Source organism: Nesoenas mayeri (assembly GCF_963082525.1).
Source record: "Nesoenas mayeri genome assembly, chromosome: 5".
In the NCBI taxonomy this organism is placed as follows: Eukaryota; Metazoa; Chordata; class Aves; order Columbiformes; family Columbidae; genus Nesoenas; species Nesoenas mayeri.
Window position 1 is genome coordinate 63,756,572 of NC_137548.1, and position 20,258 is coordinate 63,776,829.

Sequence of the window (20,258 nt, forward strand, 5' to 3'; positions counted from 1 at the left end):
GGAGTAAGGTATATAAAGAACAGTAATTAAATGAAATCAACACAAGTAGAAAGACCATGTCCCAGTGCCTTCTCTTTCTGTGCAATCTTGTTTCCAGTCACAAATAACAGATTAGTGTAAAATAAAGAAAATGGGAGGAACAGAACTTCTAAATAAACTGCCAGGGCTGATGATCTATCTGAAAGAAATATATCCCAAAACAGAGATAAATAGTGAAAATGTACAAAGGCTTTTTTCAAATACACACTTCAACAAAGAGCCTAATGATACATTAATTCTAAAGACAGTAATGTTCAGCTGACAACCATTTCTCAGCATACAAAGCAATGACAAACCATGATTTACAAGACCTGAAATTTATTTTCTAATAATTTACATTTATAGATGTCTCCTTTCACTTTGTGAGCCACGCAGAACACTTCACATGTAGGAAAATAAGCATCTTCTAAACAAAATGGAAAAGTCACCTTTGTAATGACACAGTACTGGCCAGGCTGCTGAAAACATAGCTATGGACCTTCGGACCTTCCTCCTTCTCCTGTCCTCCCACATTCACTGTCCTCTCACTTCTCCTGTCCTCCCTCCTGCCTTTTCCACAGCCTTAAACATCCCATTCTGACCAGTGAGAGGTTGTCCCAGTCAGGTCATTCCAGAAGACACTGAGCCCACATCCTTCCAAAGCTGTTCATGGGGGCCAGAGGCATTTTTAGGTAGAGGAAGGTGAAAAGCAAGACTAATGAGAAGGTGGCTGTAGATTTGGGTTTTTTCACAAGCTAATGGGTTTCCAAAGCTCTGTGAAGCACCACATGGGAACCTCCAGCCCTGGAGCTGCCCAGGTCTCCAGTGAAGTAAAAGCAGTTTCAAGATGACAGCTCATTTGCACGCTCTGCTTCTGCAATAAGACAAAAGTGAAATGCCTTGGGTATATTATGAAAGCGTAAAGCTTCTTGGTTCATACTATAAGCTTTGACACCTAGAAAAATGCTGCTGCCCGAGAGAAACAAGCAGGGCAGAGCTTCTTAATCTTACCAGAAGAAAATAAATTAACAGAAGAGATTCCAGTTGGAAAGTAGCTACAGCGCTCACCTAGTCCAACTGCCTGACCACTTCAGGGCTGACCAAAAGTTAAAGCACGTTATTAAAGGCCTTGTCAAAATGCCTCTTAAATACTGACAGGCTTGGGGCATCGACCACCTCACTAGAAAGCCCATTCCAGCACTTGACCACCCTTTCCGTAAAGAAATTTGTCATCCTCTTATTTTGACTTTAAAATTTTAAGATGGACATCCCTAATAATCCCACTTATTTAAGGTATTGAACGAAACATTTATCATTACACTTATAAAATTTTATAATCACTGACAATTCTGAATGTTTCTCTTAAGAAACATTAAAAAGGGTATAGAGGAGTCCTGTTATCCTGTGTGGTTTAAGCAGGGCACATAGATTTCATTATTGAGGTAAAGCAGCGCTTCACCTTTAGCAAAATTAAACCCTTCCCTCTGTATGAGGCATCTTCATACTATTTCAGTACAAGATAGTTAATGCAGAAGCAAAAAAGTACATATGCAGGCAGGGTAATCATGATATCAGGTTAAGCTAACGTATGCTGCTTCTTTGGTGTGCATAAGCATAAAAGTGGGACTATTTGGGTAAGGAATGAGAAGTTTTATATTCTAGAAGTAACCTACAAAGATTTCACTAGGATGGAGTATCCATGACTTAAGGCATCTTTATAAAACTGTTCAGTGTTTCTGATAATGAAAAGCATCAGACAAGAAAGCACCTCCCTCTCATAAACAAATTAAAAATCTTAATCTTCTTAAAATTTTCTTTCATTTTGAAATACATTATCCAGAAGTAATATTTTGAACTATAGTCATAAAATTTGGGAGGCATGTGAAGAAATGAGACAACAAATCCTTTTTTTCTATTTATTTGCTTCAACAAAAACACACTATAAACTAGTGGGAACAAAATTTTCTTGCACTCGAAATGGTATAAATTACTTCCTAAACATGAATGGAATACAACTTCTCTGAACACGGTAAAGATTTGACTCTATTTCAGAATGGTGAAGGGAGACACAAGGATACAAAATGATGATTTCAGGGTTTGAATTGCAAGAGATAGTTTCAATTAATTTATATTGTTTGAATAAAAGGATGCAAAGGATGCAAGGGAAATCCTGATCATAAAGGATATGGAGAATCACATACCAACAAGCCAAAATGAAATGGCAACCAATTAAAAATGAATCAGCAACTGGCTTTAAGGAATGATTATTTTTTATACCTAAGACATCTGGGTAAGTTTTCCTTGCCTAAAAGACAACAGGGAAGAGAGGGGAGGAAAAAAAAAGAAAAGGAAAAAGATGGTATTGTATGGAAGACTGGAGTTTGGGGAATTAGTTTTGTGTATTCACTGCTTTAAAAAGTGTTTTGGAGTTTGATTGCCACAAACAAGAGGAAAATCAACTTCTTATCTTTGTTGGGATTCAATTAAATAGAAACATTCCTTTGATACAGTAAAATTTCTGTATTCTTCTTTAGCTTCAACTGAAAGCTCTGCAGCTGTACCTACTATTCTGCTTATATATTCCTTCAGGTAAAATAGCAAAAGAAATAAGAATAGAAAAGAAAATGGGAATCTCAACTCTTTTCTTTCATTTTTTTTTTCCTCTTACATAAGAGCAGTTATTTTGCCTTTGTACATGAAATTTGGCCAGCGTTTATAAAACTGGCTTCCAATAAGAACTACATTTCTACTTCCACCATAAAAAGAAACCCAAAACCTTCCCAAATGAATAAAATTCCCCACATGGATTTTCAGCTCTGAATTAATACCACTACATCCAACCAACTCCTTACATTCAGTATAATATAAAATAAAAATTAACCTCACTTGGTATTTGCAGGGAAGATAAAACATTAAATGTTTTTTGCTGCAGTGATTCCAACTGTCTCCACAATCTTTCAACCTTTGATTTCAAACATATTTTTCCAGATACTAAGGGAAATACATTTTGCTGGTAGAAAATGTTTGTACATTGTAATTAGAAACACTTTATCACTATAGCTTCTTATTTTGTTTACATCCTTGCTGGACTAGTTACTGAAGCACAAAGTATTGATGGCAGTGAAAATAAATATTACCTATTTTATCTGAAAAATAAAACTCAGTCTTGAGTTTTGTAGCATTTATGCAAATTTGTTTTAAAGACAAGTATGCAATTTTTACTCTGTGGTAGCTTAGGGGTAGTTTGTTATTTTAGAGTATTGCCAAAAATGTAAAGGGTTTGTAAATCTGAAGAAATGGAAATTTCTGAGTCCTTTCTCTACAACCTCAGGTTTATCTAAGTGATCTACTGAGAAGTACTGTTTTTCCTGTGGTTTTTTATTAAAAATACGGATGTCCATTTTGGAGACCTCGGTCATAGACAAAGTGGCCTAAACTCTGCAGTTACAGGAACATGCAACACTCAGCTGCAGCTTTCTTCAATGAAACCGCGGCTTCCATCCGCTTACCAAGAAAACAAAACTACGCTGCACTTACGACCATCAGTTTCCCACTGTTACAGATTAAGAATTTGCATGACTTCTTGCATTGGAAAAAAAAAAATACTATTTGTGGAAAATTAGGTTTGCACCATATATTCTTTCAACTCCTACAATGGTGAGACTGTGAAACAGCTCTATTCCTTAAGCAGTTGTCACACATTTCCTAGTACTGGTCTGAAACCCCCCTCTTTCATGAACTAAAATTTATGCAAAACCTAAACCTTGTCACAATTCTATAAAAAAGTTTACAAAGCAGATTTGCACTAAACTAAGAGGAATTTATGAAAGAAAAAAATGGGAAGAGGATCATGAATCAATAATTTATTGATCAGAATAGCTTCTCATAAGGCATTTACTAAAAAGTATCATTACTTATTCTGACAAGTAGCATTTTTTCCCACATTGGGAAGGATTATTAGCAGGGTTAGCAGGGTTAGGATCTTCTCCCTTTCTCAGTCTCTCTCCCTCCCATCAGCTTCACTCTATCTCAGTGCAGGCTCCTGAATAGGAACCATCAGTGTTTCAGTCTCCATCCGCTTCCGTAATGCAGTGTGATAGAATATTTACCTATTGGATGGCAGATTACTAGATTATTGAAGAAGAAGAAAACCAACAACAACAAACAAAAAAACCCAAAGAAAAGCAACAACAATGAAAAAAAAAACCCACCCAAACCAAACAACAACAACAAAACCCCCCCAGATTAATTGGTACCTTCAGATTGGTTTTTTTTGCCACTATCAATAAATGATTTCTATATTTTTTTTGGTTCAGGTTCTTAACTTCTTGTGCTTTCTTGTAGACAAAAATGAAAAAGAACGAAAACATATTTTACAAATCTGAAGAGAACTGGGCCATCAGTGCTCTGTCATTTTAAAGCTCCAAACAATCTGCAGGCAAAACAACAGACAATCTGCCTTCAGCACCCTAGAGCTACACTGTGCTGTTGATAGATGCTGAAGTAGTTCTCATCAAATGTACTACTTTTGTGCACTTGTCAGCAAACTAGGACTTCATATGCTGTTGTCATCTTATTAATATCCATGGAAAAAGAAAAAACAAAAAAAGGAAAAAGAAATAAAAAGAGCGAATTCGTATTAGCAACATATAATGAGCTGCTCACTCACATCTAGAAGCTCATGTGTCCAGCAATATTCAGAATTACTTGCAAGAAAGCCTGTAATACTAATGCAGATTTGCATCTGCTACGTGACTGGTTCAAGCATTAAAAAATAGTAATAAAATTGGTAATTCAGCAGTTATTGTGTAGCATAAAATATCTTCATCCAGTAGTTATAGTCAATTTTTAGGCTATTTTACCGTTACTTCAGCACTCAAGTATTTAGCAAGTATAAAATGAAATTTCAACAGAATCAGTGAGGAAAACCTTGTGTTGACAAAAGTTCATTATACAAAAAAATGAAGACATCAAACGAAAAGCAAAACAGTATGGAAAAGGAAGCACTAAAACCACTTTAATATCCAGTTTCTAGTGGAAACCACATTAAATAATCAGCTAATAGACATGAGGAGTAAAAACAGTGACAACAAAATGGAGTGTTGTACCTCTCCCCTCCACCTCCTGAAAACGGTGAATTTCAAATGAAGAAAGGAAAAAGAGAGGAAAATAACTTAATAAAGCTAAAATAGGCTAAAACAAAAGGCTAAAATCTATAAACTAAAGTGTACTTTTTCGTTAGAGTATACATTTTGAGGATACTCTGGATGAAATCTATGAAACATTCCGGACAAAGCTGCTGCTGGTTTGAATTCAGCTGTCATCGTTTGCTTCCTTATGGTATATTAATGCTCACATAATTAATGTAAGACTGATGTTTTAGCAGGCCAGCATCTTCTCAATGATAGCTGCTTCCTTTCTCTGAGGTATGGACATATATGCCAGACACATAAAATATAAATGTTCATTTGGCAGCTTAACAGTGTTGCTGGAAATCACTAAAATCTCATAACCATGTAGACATGGGCTGTTTCAAGGTCCCGGAGTCATGCAAGGATCCCCAGATGAGCACAGAGGAAGAAACAGCTTCACATATTCAACACTAAGAGACAGATACCAAAACTCCGACCTTCTTTCCAGCTGCTCTTTCTCTCCCTGTGTCTTGAAATGTTATGAAAAGCACAAAGCAACAGATGTCTCTCAAACATTCTTTCTAATAGCACAGTTTTTGATGTAAAGTACTGGAAAGTTGAAAGAGAAACTGGAAAGTATTTTGTCCTCTACTGCCCAACAGCTGGGATGGGAGGGGAGGAAGGACATATCTTGATCTCTTACAAAACAATCGATTGTATCAACACTGTGGTTGCAAAGAATCATCTAATCACAAAAACTACAAAAACAGCTATTTGTACAGTAGGGAAATCTATCAATAGAGTCTTGTACTTGGTGGAGTGGTGGAGCACACTCTGTCACTTCTTCACGTAAAACATCTACCATTTCAGGCCTCAACAGAGAGAACAGAATAAAAGCACCCATTTTCTCTCAGTTCTGCTCTATCTATTCTGTCTGGTGTTATCTGGCATTTTCCTTACCACCTCCAGGGTTACAAGATTAGATTATCCGAGCATTCAGAGAGCAAAAGAGAAAGGATCTATCTTAAACCTTCGACATACAAGACACCTTCTTCAACACGTTTCCAAACTGACCAGACACCAAATGAGGCAGCTTTGCAATCCTGCTATAACTTTACTATTTCTAGCTACCTAGTCATGAATTGGTAGAACCACCAATAGAACTGGCCAGAAATGCTCAAAATGGGGACTCTACAACACTAAGTCCAAATTTTCAAAGGACCAGAATATTAATGAAATTTGATCAACTCTTCCAACCACTCATACTAACACAGTTTTCAAAACAGTCTATTGAAATTCCAGCAAAAAGAAAGTGACTGGCAGTAGAAACAAGCGAATAATTATTAAAAACCAGAAAGAAAATTAAAATAATGACATTCTAATTATTCCACCTCTGCATAGCACTTTTGAGTTGGTGTCTTAAAATTCATTTCTCCTGGGAGCCTCTTTGTGAACAAGGAAAGTGTTCACAGTTAGAAGCTGGAAAACAGCATGTTATTTCTTCTTGATTTTTTCTACCATTAGCTTTAAAAAAGACACAGCTTCAAAGTTTGGGGAGGCAGGTGAGAATATTTCCCATTGATGTACTCTACAGTATAGAATCATTTTGTTTCTTAATTCATGGACAAGCATCACATTACTATATTCTTTTATTACCTTTTTTTACCTAACGATTTCAGTATTTTTGAACTAATTGTTCTATGTGAAAAAAAAAAGAAAGACTGAAGAACATCCTTAGTGCTCTTTTTTTATGGTTGAATTTTGACTTATGTGACACCTGCCTGGAACAAAATAAAGAACTGAACAAAAAAAGAACAGCCACATACAAAATATTCGCTGTTTTGAAAAATCATTTTCTGTACTGCTAGATGTATTATAAAGAAGACTGTCCATTTTAATGAGACACACTCATCATATACTTGTAATAGAAAATGTGGCAAGCACAGAGCACAAACTGCTTTTAATATTCATCTGAAAAAATCCATCCAGTTTCCAGATGGATGTTTCCAGGTTTCCATCTTTTCCCAGATCTCCCTTTTTTAATGTGGAATTTCACATAACATTCTGTCAAGAAGTCATGCCTAACATTTTACTCATTGTAGTTTTCATTAACCATCCATACCTAAGATTTATTCTCTTTTCCATATATTACAAGGCTTTCAGAGCAGCCCAAGGTTACTCTCAAAAAAACCTCAGAACAACTGCAGGATTGAAATGGTGATTGTTAGGCAGAATTTAGCACTAGTAAAAATGCTTTTCTAAGTTAAAGGATTTTTTGTTTTGAGGGCATTTGTCCCTCTTTTTTGCTTGTCAAAGGGAAAAAAAATGCTGAATAGCCATTTTAAGCCATTTCTTGATTCCTTGCCTTGTTTTCATTCCAGTCTATAGAGAAACTTGGATTCTTCCTGCCTACGCAAAAAAAAAGTCTGACAGCAAATAGCTATGGAGAGCCACAGGTACAAAATTTATCATTTCTAAGAGATTATATATGAACTAGATGATGGCACTAATAGGTAAGAAGCACAACTTCCTTCTTTGCTTTTATGTGACCATGAGAACCTCTGACTTGTGTTCAGATCCTCCAAGAACCAGTAGTTCCCTCCTAGCAATAATACAAAAGTGATACAAGATGTGAAGGATGCTCTTTACCTGACCAACTAATATACTTGTGAGAAACATAACAGCATCAGAAAGCTCTAGGAAAGACCCATGGGGCCTGAAGAGAAGCTTTAATTTCCAAATCTTACCAAACTCATCATTAAGTCTAGTCTAATAAAAGGCAAAGCAGGGAAAGATCATTTATATCACTAAATAAGCACAATGACTACAGTATTGCTACAGATGGATGCTGGCACTAGACTTACCTTCAGTACAACCAAATCCCAAACACCTGAGAAACCAAATCTGTGGACCCTTAGATGACACACTCCAGAACAAATGCACCAGAACCGGACCTAAAAGTTACAAGTGGTGACCAAGACGGGAAACAGCCCAGTCAGACTGAGAAATGCATCTAAAGCTTTGTCATTACAATACGAAGCATCATTTTTCTTCGTGAATAAAATCTTTCCATTAAAGTATAAGCACCTGTGAATGCAAATTTCAAAGCACTTTGTTTATTCCTCAGATTGAATGCAGGTCAATCTCATATTTATTTCTATATTTACTTCAATATAAAATGCACAGAATGTTGGAGACGCTCCTTTCCTACAGTAAAAAGTAAGAGAAAGTTGGGATTGATCCCTAACTCCACATTATATTTAATTCAGAACAATATTCCAAAAAGTGGTTGCTTCATGCCTCAGCTGTGGAAAAACCTCTAAGAGACCAGGGAACTTCTCTTTACACTGAGCCAAAATTTGAACTATTGTTGTAACCTCATTAGCCTGTTCTCCTTATCATCTTGAAGCATGACTAATATAATCTTTTTAATTCCTCTTCATCCACTACTTATATTTGATAATGAGATACACAACACATCATTTCTTATTCATAGCTAAACCCCATAAAAGCAAATCCAATCAAAGTCCCAGGCACATCCATTGAGATCTCATTGTTATCAGTGAGAGTATGTGCAGACTACATCCATAAAATCTTTATGGCAAAGTTTTATTTATGTTCAAGTATGATCAAGATAATTACCAAATCAATCATCATAAAATACCTTTGGGTCCAACAATGTTTCAGAAAGGACAGCAGAAATGATAAGTGCTTTCTTATGACAGGCTGTTTTGCCACTCTATTTTTCCATTTTATTTAGATGTCGGATTTCTAAAACAGCAACTTCAAAGTCCTGTGTTTCTTAAAAAGCGTCAATTATTAATAGCAACATGGTTCAGCTTCTGTGCATTATTCATGTATTCCTACCACCTATTTGTGCTTCTGAAAATCCTTCTCCTCCTTTTTTATTGAACCCTATACACCAATGCACTTCACAACAGTGAGAGCAATATGTTGGTGGTTGCTGAATAGACAACACCACCTGCTTATAATATTGTAATTGTATTGTAATATAAGCAAACTGCAGTGCAAAACATTTTATCTGCAAAATCCTTGCATATTAGAAAAAGGTTTTGTAGTGACTGTAAAAAGTGGATCCTAAAGCACATTGATTCTTCTTTCCCTGATTTGGTTCCTCCCTTGACAAGTCATGTAGAGACCTCAAATGCCCTCCCTCTGCATCCCACAGTGTCTCCCATACCCCGGGCAGGGATTCCTCAGCCTATGATGTGCTGCAGAGAGCTGCTGCCAGGGATCCACGGCTTTCACATCTTCTTTAGTTTGCAATTGCTCCAATGATATACACACGCTATCTATCAATTATAGTCAGGAGGCCAGAGAACTTAAGCTGCAAGCTTCATCAAAATCAGAACTCTGGGATAACTCTGGTTGTAGCCATAACTGCATCACAATGAATCCATCCCTAAAAGAAGTAACCGAGAATAGCTATTCAAGTCTAAATCTATATTTTTAAGAAATAATTGAATTTTCTGGTAAACACAGACTTGACTAAAGAAAAAAATTTTAGGTGTTTAGGGTCAGCTTTTTAAAGTGTTGAACTGCATTGAATTCTACCACCTTGTAAACAGCATTAGGTGCATAACTCCTAACAATTACTGCATCATTAGATATCCAAGCACTATTAAAAACCCTGACAGAGCGCTCGCCTGTGTCTTTGAAAATCTTAAAAAGATCTGATTGTGAGTGATTCAAAGCCCCTCGGGTGTGAAAGTGTTCAATGGAATTTCACCTAAACAGCTTTGAAATGACAACCTTCCCCTGCAAAGGATCAGCCTTCAGAGATGTACAAGTGCTTATTGAATGCTTAATATACATAAAAAGTATTTTTTTAAAATACATAAAAATGTAAATATGTAGATCTCATCTCTATCTTCAAAAGTATAAAAAAAATATTGAAGTTTTCTGCACAAGAGGAATTTGGGCATCCAGGCCTCTCCACTGAGACTATTTAAAATCCAGCAATACATTTTACCAGGTTTCAGTTTTAGGTACGATGCCAACAGAAATCAGAATCACTCTATGTGAGATTAAATGGTAATGCATAGGTCTTACATTTTTCTCTCAGCTGAAAGATCCAGCCTCTGCAGAGCATTCAGACAAAGATTTTGCATTCAGGTGGTACCTGTTTCTCTCTGAAGCGTTTGGCTCTATGCACACTCACATCCATTATTTTTCACACACTCACAGTATGACCTTATTTGCAATTCGAATACCATCTGTCTCTATAAGTTACTTTGTCCTCTTTCTTTTAGCAAGTACCTTTGAGATCAATACTCAGTGCTGAAGCTGGTGCTGCTGACATGGCTTTATGTGAAGAGGGTTCTGTTGAGATATCCACAAATCCCCAGCGCACAGTCCTACTTCAGCATCACCAGCTAAGGAGCGGTGCTCACACACACAATGTTGTTCAATGTGTTCAGTCTGCTTTCCCTGCCTGCTATCCTTTTATCTGTCCATCTATCTATATATCTATCTATCCTTCCATCCATCCATCTACCTACCATTTCTGCATCTCAGCAGCTTTACTCACTTTTCTGCATTCATTTCTATTCACTCTTTTACGCTGTAAAAATTCCTTCCTATAATCTCTTGACTCATTCATAAATTTTGGAAATCTTTAGGACTATCTGCTCCTCCTCTAGCATTTTCACCATTTAACCCACTTTGCTTTTTGTCTGCTATTTTCTCACATCATCAAGTTACTTTTAGAACACACACACGGAAAAGGAAGCTAATAGACTGCCACAAAATAGTCCAAAGACAAGAAAGGACTTCCACCCCCCTAAAAAATTTGCTTAACAGTTCAGGAAAATTAATTCATTACAAGTACTAACTCCACGAGTTTAAGAAAGCAGGAAGATAACAGAATGCAGGTATTATATACACCAGACCTTCTGGCTTAGATAGGCATACTATTGGTGAAGTTACTAAACAAACAAACAGTAAGGAGTAAGAGATTCTTTGAGCAATTCCACAGAAGCAGACAAGCGGTGAATAGAATATGACATTTCAAACATTTTCCAACTCCAAAGCTTGCCATCACGACACAGTTATGTGGAGCATACGTGACTAGCTACAGCTCTCCAGTAACTGCGATGTACCTATGAATTTTTCAACACAGATTTGAGAGCGCTCTGGTTTCCTTTGTGTATCCTCCTTAAGTTGCCCGTGCTACACAGAAATCCAGTAAGAATCACAGCCAAGAAGCAAGAAAACCCATGCGTTGTCTTGTCCTGTGTTGTTACTAGAGAAACAAACCCCATATGCACAGTGCAATTCTGTTGTTTAAAAAGGATATCTGCGAATACTCTTCATACAGGATGCTCTTCAAACTACACTTCCTTTTCCTGAATTGCAGAGTGGAATCTAGTTTTTATGGGTTTTGTTTTCCTCAGAGACCCTACCTTTAAGCATACCAAATACTTACATCATAAATGTTATTTTTCTGATATGTTTACATTGGAGATGACTGAAAAGGACAACAAAGATATTAGCTTCTTCAAAATCCTATTCATAATAGTCAAATTAAACTGTGACCTCGCCAGATAAATGAACAATTCCTCCCTTAAAGAACTGTACTGGCTTCAAGCCCTCACAAGCCAGATGATAACCCAAACTGAGGCAGACTCAGCATCTCATTCTGAGAAAACAGTGACGAATTTGCATTCATTGAGGCTCAGAGTTGTTAAACATATTGCTGTACACTGCAGCTTAGTTTTGACTTACACTTGTCTCCAATAAATAATCTACTGTAACATACGCTTTAGGATATATAGAACTAATTCTAGAATGAGCTTGACAATGGGAATTTAAGATTCATATCCTGGGTAACCTCGTGTACGATGCTTTCTTAAAACTGCATTGCATGTCCAACTCAGGGTGACAAAAACACTCCCTTCAGCTCAGACAGGCCCAGCAGAAAACAAGAGAACTTCATGTTGAATTTAGCATAGTTAATTTCTGCTATCAAATATGTCTAAAATACAAATAGCTATTTTTTTTCCCCCTCAATATCAGTGGAAAAACAAAACAAAACAAAACAAAAGGCGAAATTGCTTTTCCAGTTGCTCCATAGCTGGAAGTCAGGTCTCTTGGTACTGTTAGTTAAGATGATGCTTCAATTGATGGTTCAATTGATGGTTTAATTTCTCATGGTTGTTGGAGCTGTAAAATACCCTTAATCACAAATTATGTTCACCACTGCTAATTTTGTTGCAGAACTTTTTAACAAAATCTGGTATATTGAAACTACAGAGAGTTGAATTTGCACTGGCAGAATTGTCTCGTTTATTATCCTCATTCAGCAGACAAAATGACAAAAAGTGGAATAAAGCAACCAAAATACGAAGGTAGAAATGAAACTTACAATTTTATGGTGATACTCAATGAAATATAAATAGCAAAATAAGAGTTCTAAAGAAAATCAGCATTGGCAGGGGTTGCCTATTTAAACGAGTCCTTACTGAAGAAGTTTTGAAAAGCTTTGGAACAGGTACAAGGTTTTTTTCCACAGTTAATACTATATCAAGCTATACTTAAATCAGAACGTAGGAAGCCAATGCCCAGACATCTTATCACAGCATCATTATCTGCAGCCAGATAGCAGAGCTATGCGACAAACCAAATATTTCTGATCTCCTTAGCTTTCTCATTTGGAATATACATTCAAAGTAAAAAGAAACAGAAACAATATTTAACTTCTATCTACAGCACTCATGCACCTGCATAAGGTTTAATGTCTTATTTAGTTATTATCTTCAATGACGCTCCATATTTTACTGAAGTTGCAACCCACAACGGTATAATCTGGAACAAAAAGACATACTAAAGGCAAATATAACCACATAAATCTTCTTAAAAATTTGGCCTTGCTTTTCAGTGGCCTGAAAGAGCATTATAAATGATACTATTCAAATATAGTATCATTTTAAGGGCATTATTAATGTATTTATAGTTGCATTGCTCTAAGTTTTTAGAGTCAAGATGAGGATATTTTCTGTGCATGCTGGTGCTCTTTGGAATACAAATGAAAGAGCTGAGCCCTAAAAATTCCTTTATTCATGCTGACATGGAAACCTGACCTTTATGCTCTGGAGAACACCAGCTAAGAGTTACAGTCGCTCATAAATTTTTGTATTACGGAACTGCACCTTCTATTAATTTCAGCAGTCTCCTTGGATTACTAAACTTACTAGGTCCATTGGTGCCACTGAAGTGTCAAACACCCTTGGAGAATTCTCTGTGAGAATCTTAATTACAAGACCAAGTTTCTGAATACTGAAAACTCTGGAGCAATATAAAAAATGTGAACTTTACGAACCCGCATTTACATTCACAAGCTAAATGCAAATTAAATTCACAAGTTGTTTTATAAAGAATGCAGGTCATTAAGATCTTAAAATTAAAGAACAATAACTAACAAGCTCTATTCTACAATAGCACGGATGAGCTAAGTAGCTCAGAGGTTTAACAAGGGCAGCTAATGAAGTACCAAGCAACTCCATGAAGGGGGAATGACTGTAGCCTTTCAGAGATTCTCAACCCAACCCTCAGTCCATCTAAACTGCGCTACAACTTCAGATGGCTAATCCATCAAATGAAACAAAATATTTGGCGCTGATCAGAGGTTCAGCTCTAAGAATATGGCTTTTAAAGATACACCTGATTAGTTCTTAAGTCGGGCAATTTCAAGATCAATCCCCTGGGATGCTAAATCAGCTCTCTCCCCAAAGACCTAATGTGTACTGGAGTTGTTGAGCTCCTTCCTGTCCCATTACACACCTTGAACAGGAATCACAAGAGGCATCCCAATTTAGCCACTGGATTTTCATTGGCGGTCCATGCTCCTCAGACTCATACACCACACTAAAAGCAATTCAATGGTAAGGCATGAACATAATTTCTTTTTTCCAGCCTTGAGCTCTCTCATTAAAAAGCTTTGATAGGGATATTAAAAATAACAACAGTCAATAAAAGCACCCAGTAGAGCACACAGGAAATTGCAGTATGTGTATCAGGACTGAAGCCCTAGATATTTAAAATTTTAATCATTATAGTTACCTTGACCTGCACCTTAAATACAGGTTTTACCTTTTGTCAGGCCAGAAAAATTCAAACCCACTCACCATCAGGTGTCTGTTAAAATAAGAGCCTCTTGCAAATTAGATTGTCTTTCCTTCTGAATGATATAACTTTTCAATAGAGCTTCCTAATAAAACAAGCAATTGCTTTGCACCAGTCCCATACCCATTATAGAAAACACAAAGTCTTCTCCAAGGCTACCGTATACTTTTGTGTCCTGGCATTTGAAAGATTGTTATTTGATTGTGATGGAGATCTAATCCCAAATCCTACGAGCCTTCTCTCTTTAGAATCATCAAGCTACAAATCACCTATGGAGATGATCTTTGTCCTCATTAACATTATGTTATTGCTTCTCCTTCCTGAATATCTATTTATTCTTTAGCAGTTTGAAGCAAAACTGTATGTTAATGTCTGAGGCTGACATAATTCTTGAGAGGCTATAGGTTATTTCACCTTTTGAAGGGGTAAAAAGTATAAAGATACATATTTAATAATAAAATTTTAAAGTTTGAGAAAATTACTGAAGAAAGTAATTTCAGAAAAAGTAGTTACTGCCACAGCAGAGATTAAAAATAGCCACAAAATATTATAGAGATGGCTCAACAGATCTAACACACAACTGTGCAGAGACACAGATTAGTCTGCCTTTAGGACATTGCTCTTTTTGATAGGCATACCTTCGGATACAGATAGAAGAACAGAAATTGTGGGGGTGAAGAAGAATGAGATTCTTCTTTTTCCAAACTCTCCATGTCTTTTTATAACACTACGCTGAGCTCAACTGCTCTACTGCAGCCTTTGAAAACTGAGGGTTTCGTTCTGCATACACAATCTGAACAAAGAGCAAGACAAAAACCACATTATATCGACAGCCTCCTACTGTGAACACCCCCTCACTCTGTCAAGAAGGAAAGAAAAAAAAAGGAAAACCTAAACTCTAACCAGAGACTAAACCCTGGGATATAAATGTGTTTAGATTTGGCTTTTCCCTATTGATGATTCCCAGACACCCAACAGACTGGAGAGCTTGGTCCTATTTTTTCAAGCCTTGTAAAGACAGCTTTGGTATCAAAACCACTACTTGTCTTCTCAGCTAGAACAAAGTGCTCCGAGTAGGTAAGAAAACAAAATGCTCTCTAACACAACCCATCCCTGACCTTAAAAGTTACCACCCTTCAGCAAGTGAGTTTGAGTATTACATTACCTGACAATAAGTACAGGTTCTGCTTCTAAAACTGTTAGAATTAATTTCTGTTTGTTTTCAGGAACTATCATCTTTGTTGATTTCTATCTTTCCTATGTTATTGAGAATCCACATAAAAATAATGCCTTTGCAATCCCCACAAAGAAATGAAGCTTGGTCTTAATGTAAGTCAAGCATGCAAGGCACAGCTGTGATGGGCAGTTGGCCATTTCATAAGGATTACCACTGATTCTCTAAAAAAGGGAATGTAGGGCACTGTTTTATGAGCAGCTAGGAAACAGTGCATGTTGTCAAATTCTCAGCTATAGCAAGTTAGAAACAACAGCAACTGAAATCTTAAAGGAGGAAAATTATATAAAACAAAATAAACACTAAGCAAAATAACATGATGCTCTCTGCTGCTGAGAGATCAGCATCCATGAACTTCAGAGTACCAGATTTCCAGCGTATTTGAAAAATCTCGTGACTAGATGATGAGTTCTTCACTGTGATTTACACTTGCTTAGTTATTCTGTAGCCTGTTGCCCAAGATTTCATGCTGTCCTCCCCCATCCCTAAAAGCTGTAGGTTGAGAAAAACAGAGACCGAACTCATTCAGGTAAATTTAGCACATATCACAGTGCATATGAGATGTTTGGGAAAGCAAGATACACACACTAGTCAAAGCTAAACAGATTCCCTAAGAGCATCTCCTCTTTTCAAAAGCGTTATGACTGGTAAGACACCTTAATCAGGATTTCTTCAGAAATAAGGAGAGAATAACAACCCACTTCTCAATAAGTAGCTAGTAAAAAGCACTGGGTGATTATGAAGTTTTATGCTGGCTGCAAACATACAGTTTATTAAATCACATGGTGTAGCTTGGTTTCAAACAACTAAATTTCATTCCTGAACTTGAATGTAATGATGTTAGTTTGTGGGGTGGGTTTTTTTTTTAAAAGATTATTACAGAACAGCTTAGTAGTTCCTCAAGGGGCTTGACAGGGACTCTGGAGCGTGCTAATCATTGCTGTTAATATAATAAGTATTTTTTATTAAAAACTAAGGATTAACGCTGCAGCTCTAAATCACCTGATGCTTTTATAAAGCTTTGACAGCTGAAAAAGAAGATTTTTAATACTAATTATTAACTTCAAACCTGACTAAACTAGACATTTTACAATTGGAAACAGCACTACTCATTACTGCACACAAGATAGGCATTAAATGCAAAACCTCTACAGCAAGGAGCTAAATTTATTATGGAATTACCAGAATGGAATAAGTGCTCTGAATTATTTATTTTCCACTAACCATTCAACAAGAAGAACTTCAATGAGGTGAAATCCAATAAGTGAACCCATGATTTATGTATGAAACATACCATATTAAATCATAATTTATGGCATCCTGTACTCTAAGAAAAAAAAAAAAAGGAGTTTGTTAACAACTAAAACAGCAGGAAAAGCACAAAGGGATGCTCATAATTAAAGAAATCTTGGTTTCATCTTATCTGTCAAAATAGAATTATAAAGAAAATAAAAAGGAAAAATATCAGTTCCAGGATCAAGAAAAACTAAGCAAGGTCCATCGTGGAAATTGTCTTTTTTCTATTGTAAATACAATAAGGGTTTTATAGTGAACGTAATCACCACTGAAAATTTACCTTTGTTGATCAGGAAAAGCTTTTGTTTTGTAACTAAAAACCCCAAACAAACAAGCAAGAAAGGTGGGACCAGACGATCCTTGTGGTCCTTCCCAACCTTGTATTCTATGAAATAAACAGATACAAGGACTGAACTTGCACTTGCCACACCAGAGCCCCCCCCACAATTGCAGCTACTCTTCTTTCTCAAGATCTAATTTAGATAAGAGCACGGACCAGAAACAACAGCAGCAAACTCCAGAGGGTGAACGACCTGTCCGGATCTGTAAAATCACCTGTGCAACGACTGAAAAACAACAAACCAGCAGCGTTTCTCAGGGAGAAAAAACTTTCTCGCCCAGGGGAGTGGCTGCGGAGGCCGGGCCGGGTGGGACCGGGTCGGAGCGGCCGGATCGGGCCCCCCCGGCCCCGCCAGCCGCTGCGGCTGGACCCGCCGGGCGCCCTCCCAGCCCGCTGCAGCCTCATGGCTCGAAAACCGCTAAAATACCCTATAGCATCAGCAATTGGAGCACAACCCGGGGCTGCCCGCCCGCATGCGGACACACTCAGGCATATATGCAGGCATCAGCATCCGATGCACCTGGCGCATCCCGGAGCGGCGACACAGGCGCCGGGCATGTGTGTGTCGGGCAGAGAGGGGTTTCTACTGACCTTTCTGCTGTCTAAAGGACTGGATGGAGCCCGAGTGGTGAACCATCTTGGCGGACACAGCCTCCCAGCTGCCAGCCCGCCGGCTGCGGGGCGGTAACGGTGGAAGGGGAGGCGGGAACCCAGCGGCGCAGCCCGGCCCGCCCCGGTCCGCAGCCCCCGGCGCCACCGTTGCTCTGGCAACGGGCGGAGCGGCCCGGCGTGGCCCGCCGCGCAGCGGAGACCGAGGGGATGGCGCCCGCAGCAGCCGGGAACGCTGGGTCCGGGAGGGCGAGGGGCGGGCTCGGAGCCGGCACGTCTCCCCGACCCCCCGGGAAGGGGAATTCGGGCAGCTCCGCGCATCCCTCCTGTTCCCATGGGGAGCGGGGACCGGAGGGGTCAGGGCCTGCCCGCATGCCCGTCCATCTCAACATCCCCATTGCAGAATTACAGAATGTCAGGGATGGGAAGGGACCTCGAAAGCTCATCCAGTCCAAACCTGCCACTGGAGCAGAAACACCCAGATGAGGTTAGACAGGAAGGTGTCCAGATGGGTTTTGAATGTCTCCAGAGAAGGAGACTTCACAACCTCCCTGGGCAGCCTGTTCCAGTGTCTGTTACCCTCACTGAGAAGAAGTTTCTTCTCAAATTTAAGTGGAACCTCCCGTGTTCCAGTTTGTACTCATTGCCCCTTGTCCTATCATTGATTGTCACCAAGAAGAGCCTGGCTCCATCCTCATGATACACACCCTTTACATATTGATAAACATTAATAAGGTCACCCCTCAGTCTCCTCTTCTCCAAGCTAAAGAGCCCCAGCTCCCTCAGCCTTTCCTCACACGGGAGATGTTCCACTCCCTTCAGCATCTTTGTTGCCCTGCGCTGGACTCTCTCCAGCAGTTCCCTGTCCTGCTGGAACTGAGGGGCCACAACTGGACACAATATTCCAGATGTGGTCTCACCAGGGCAGAGTAGAGGGCAGGAGAACCTCTCTCGACCTACTGACCACCCCCTTCTAATACACCCCAGGATGCCATTTGCCTTCCTGGCCACAAGGGCGCAGTGCTGGCTCACGGTCATCCTGCCGTCCACCAGGACCCCAGGTCCCTTTCCCCTACACTGCTCTCTAATAGGTCATTCCCCAACTTATTGCCTCCCTGTAACCCTTGGTCTCTCTGTAAAGGACACCAGGTGTTACTGATGAGCTAAAGGGAAGATTAATGTAACTTGCATGTCCTTTGCAAAGTAATAGATACATTTACATCTTGCATTTCAGCCCCTCCAGCCCTGTCATCACACCATAAAGCTGAGTGGCGTCACCAGCCTTTTTTTTTTTTTTCAAATGTGTTGTAAAACTTAATCGTCTTAATCTTACCGGAGATAGCTTTTTACAAAAAGACACTAAATTGCACATTCAAGGTCTGACGTGGCCCATTTCTATGCTATTTGTGTTATAATTTCTCTTTTCTCCATGGTGCACGCCAAAAGGCTCATTCCAGATGATAAAAGATTCAAATTTATAAGGCTTTAATTTCTTTTCCTGTCTTCCTCCGCTCTTGTTATTCTCTCTGGGTTCTGAGTAAGTTTCACAATAGTATCATTCAATTCCTGTCATATGTTTTGTTTGCAATTTTCTGCAACAATAATATTTTTTCCCGATCCTTTTACATTCAGTCAGTTCAGTATTCTAGTCTGTACCTAGCAGTATTTATCTTCTCCATTTAGGGATTCACACATTATTTACCCAACAGAAATTAAACAAAAATCACCTATTGCAACCTCTGTAGCTAGCAGCAAAATCTGTATTACCCCTTTAAACTTTGTGGCTCCATTTGTGTGCTATAAGGTGTACTAGAGATTTCCTCTGATAGTAAAGCAAAGCTGGAACTTCCCCATAGTTGACTGGGACTTGTAGTACACCATCTGCTTAAAAAAATTACATGATTGCCACCCCTTACTGTAGGCCAGTCTGTACTATAAAGTCGTACTACTTTGTCTATTTCATCTTAGTTGAAGAACCACAATGGATAGATGCTTTATACATATATATATATATAGTGCAAGGATGTTTTTCCACTATGAAAAAAAAACCCTAAATAGCCATATATAAAGCAATACATCCATACAAGGGCTCTTATACTCAGACAGATAAAATTAAAATTGCATCCTAACTGGGAGGTATTCTCCAGCACTTTATTTCTAGAGTATACCAGACATCGCTTATGTAAGGTGCAGCTGACACATCCAACTGTTAACATAAGGGGATAAAAAATAAACCAACCTACTTACCTCCTCAGGATAGCTGAACAAATTTTGTTTTTGTTTGGAACATTTGCAGAAGTTTTGTTGTCAGTTAGTTTAGGAAAAGATGCAGCAGCTCTGGTGCTGTGAGGACACTATCCCACTCATTTGTCAGTCTCCACTGGCTTTCTACATGCTGAGTGGAATAGCTGAGGTATTCCTCTGCACTCCTGCAATCTCAGGAAAACTGCTGGGAACAGCTTTCTCCTGCTGAGCGATAGCACTA

General features: G+C 38.4%; 1 protein-coding gene across 2 annotated transcripts in view; it reads right to left on the reverse strand.

The window, feature by feature from the left end:
* ANO3 (anoctamin 3) overlaps window positions 1-20,258 on the reverse strand; it is a gene marked incomplete at both ends in the record, with an annotated part of 176,429 nt that overhangs the window by 101,112 nt on the left and 55,059 nt on the right. Inside the window, one exon of one of the 2 annotated variants that reach the window (XM_080345612.1) lies at window positions 17,756-17,801. The exons of the other annotated variant lie outside the window; for it this stretch is intronic. Coding sequence (XP_080201738.1) covers window positions 17,756-17,801 — 46 coding nt within the window. Of the gene's footprint in view, window positions 1-17,755; window positions 17,802-20,258 lie in introns of those variants that run through there. 2 annotated transcript variants of the gene reach the window in all.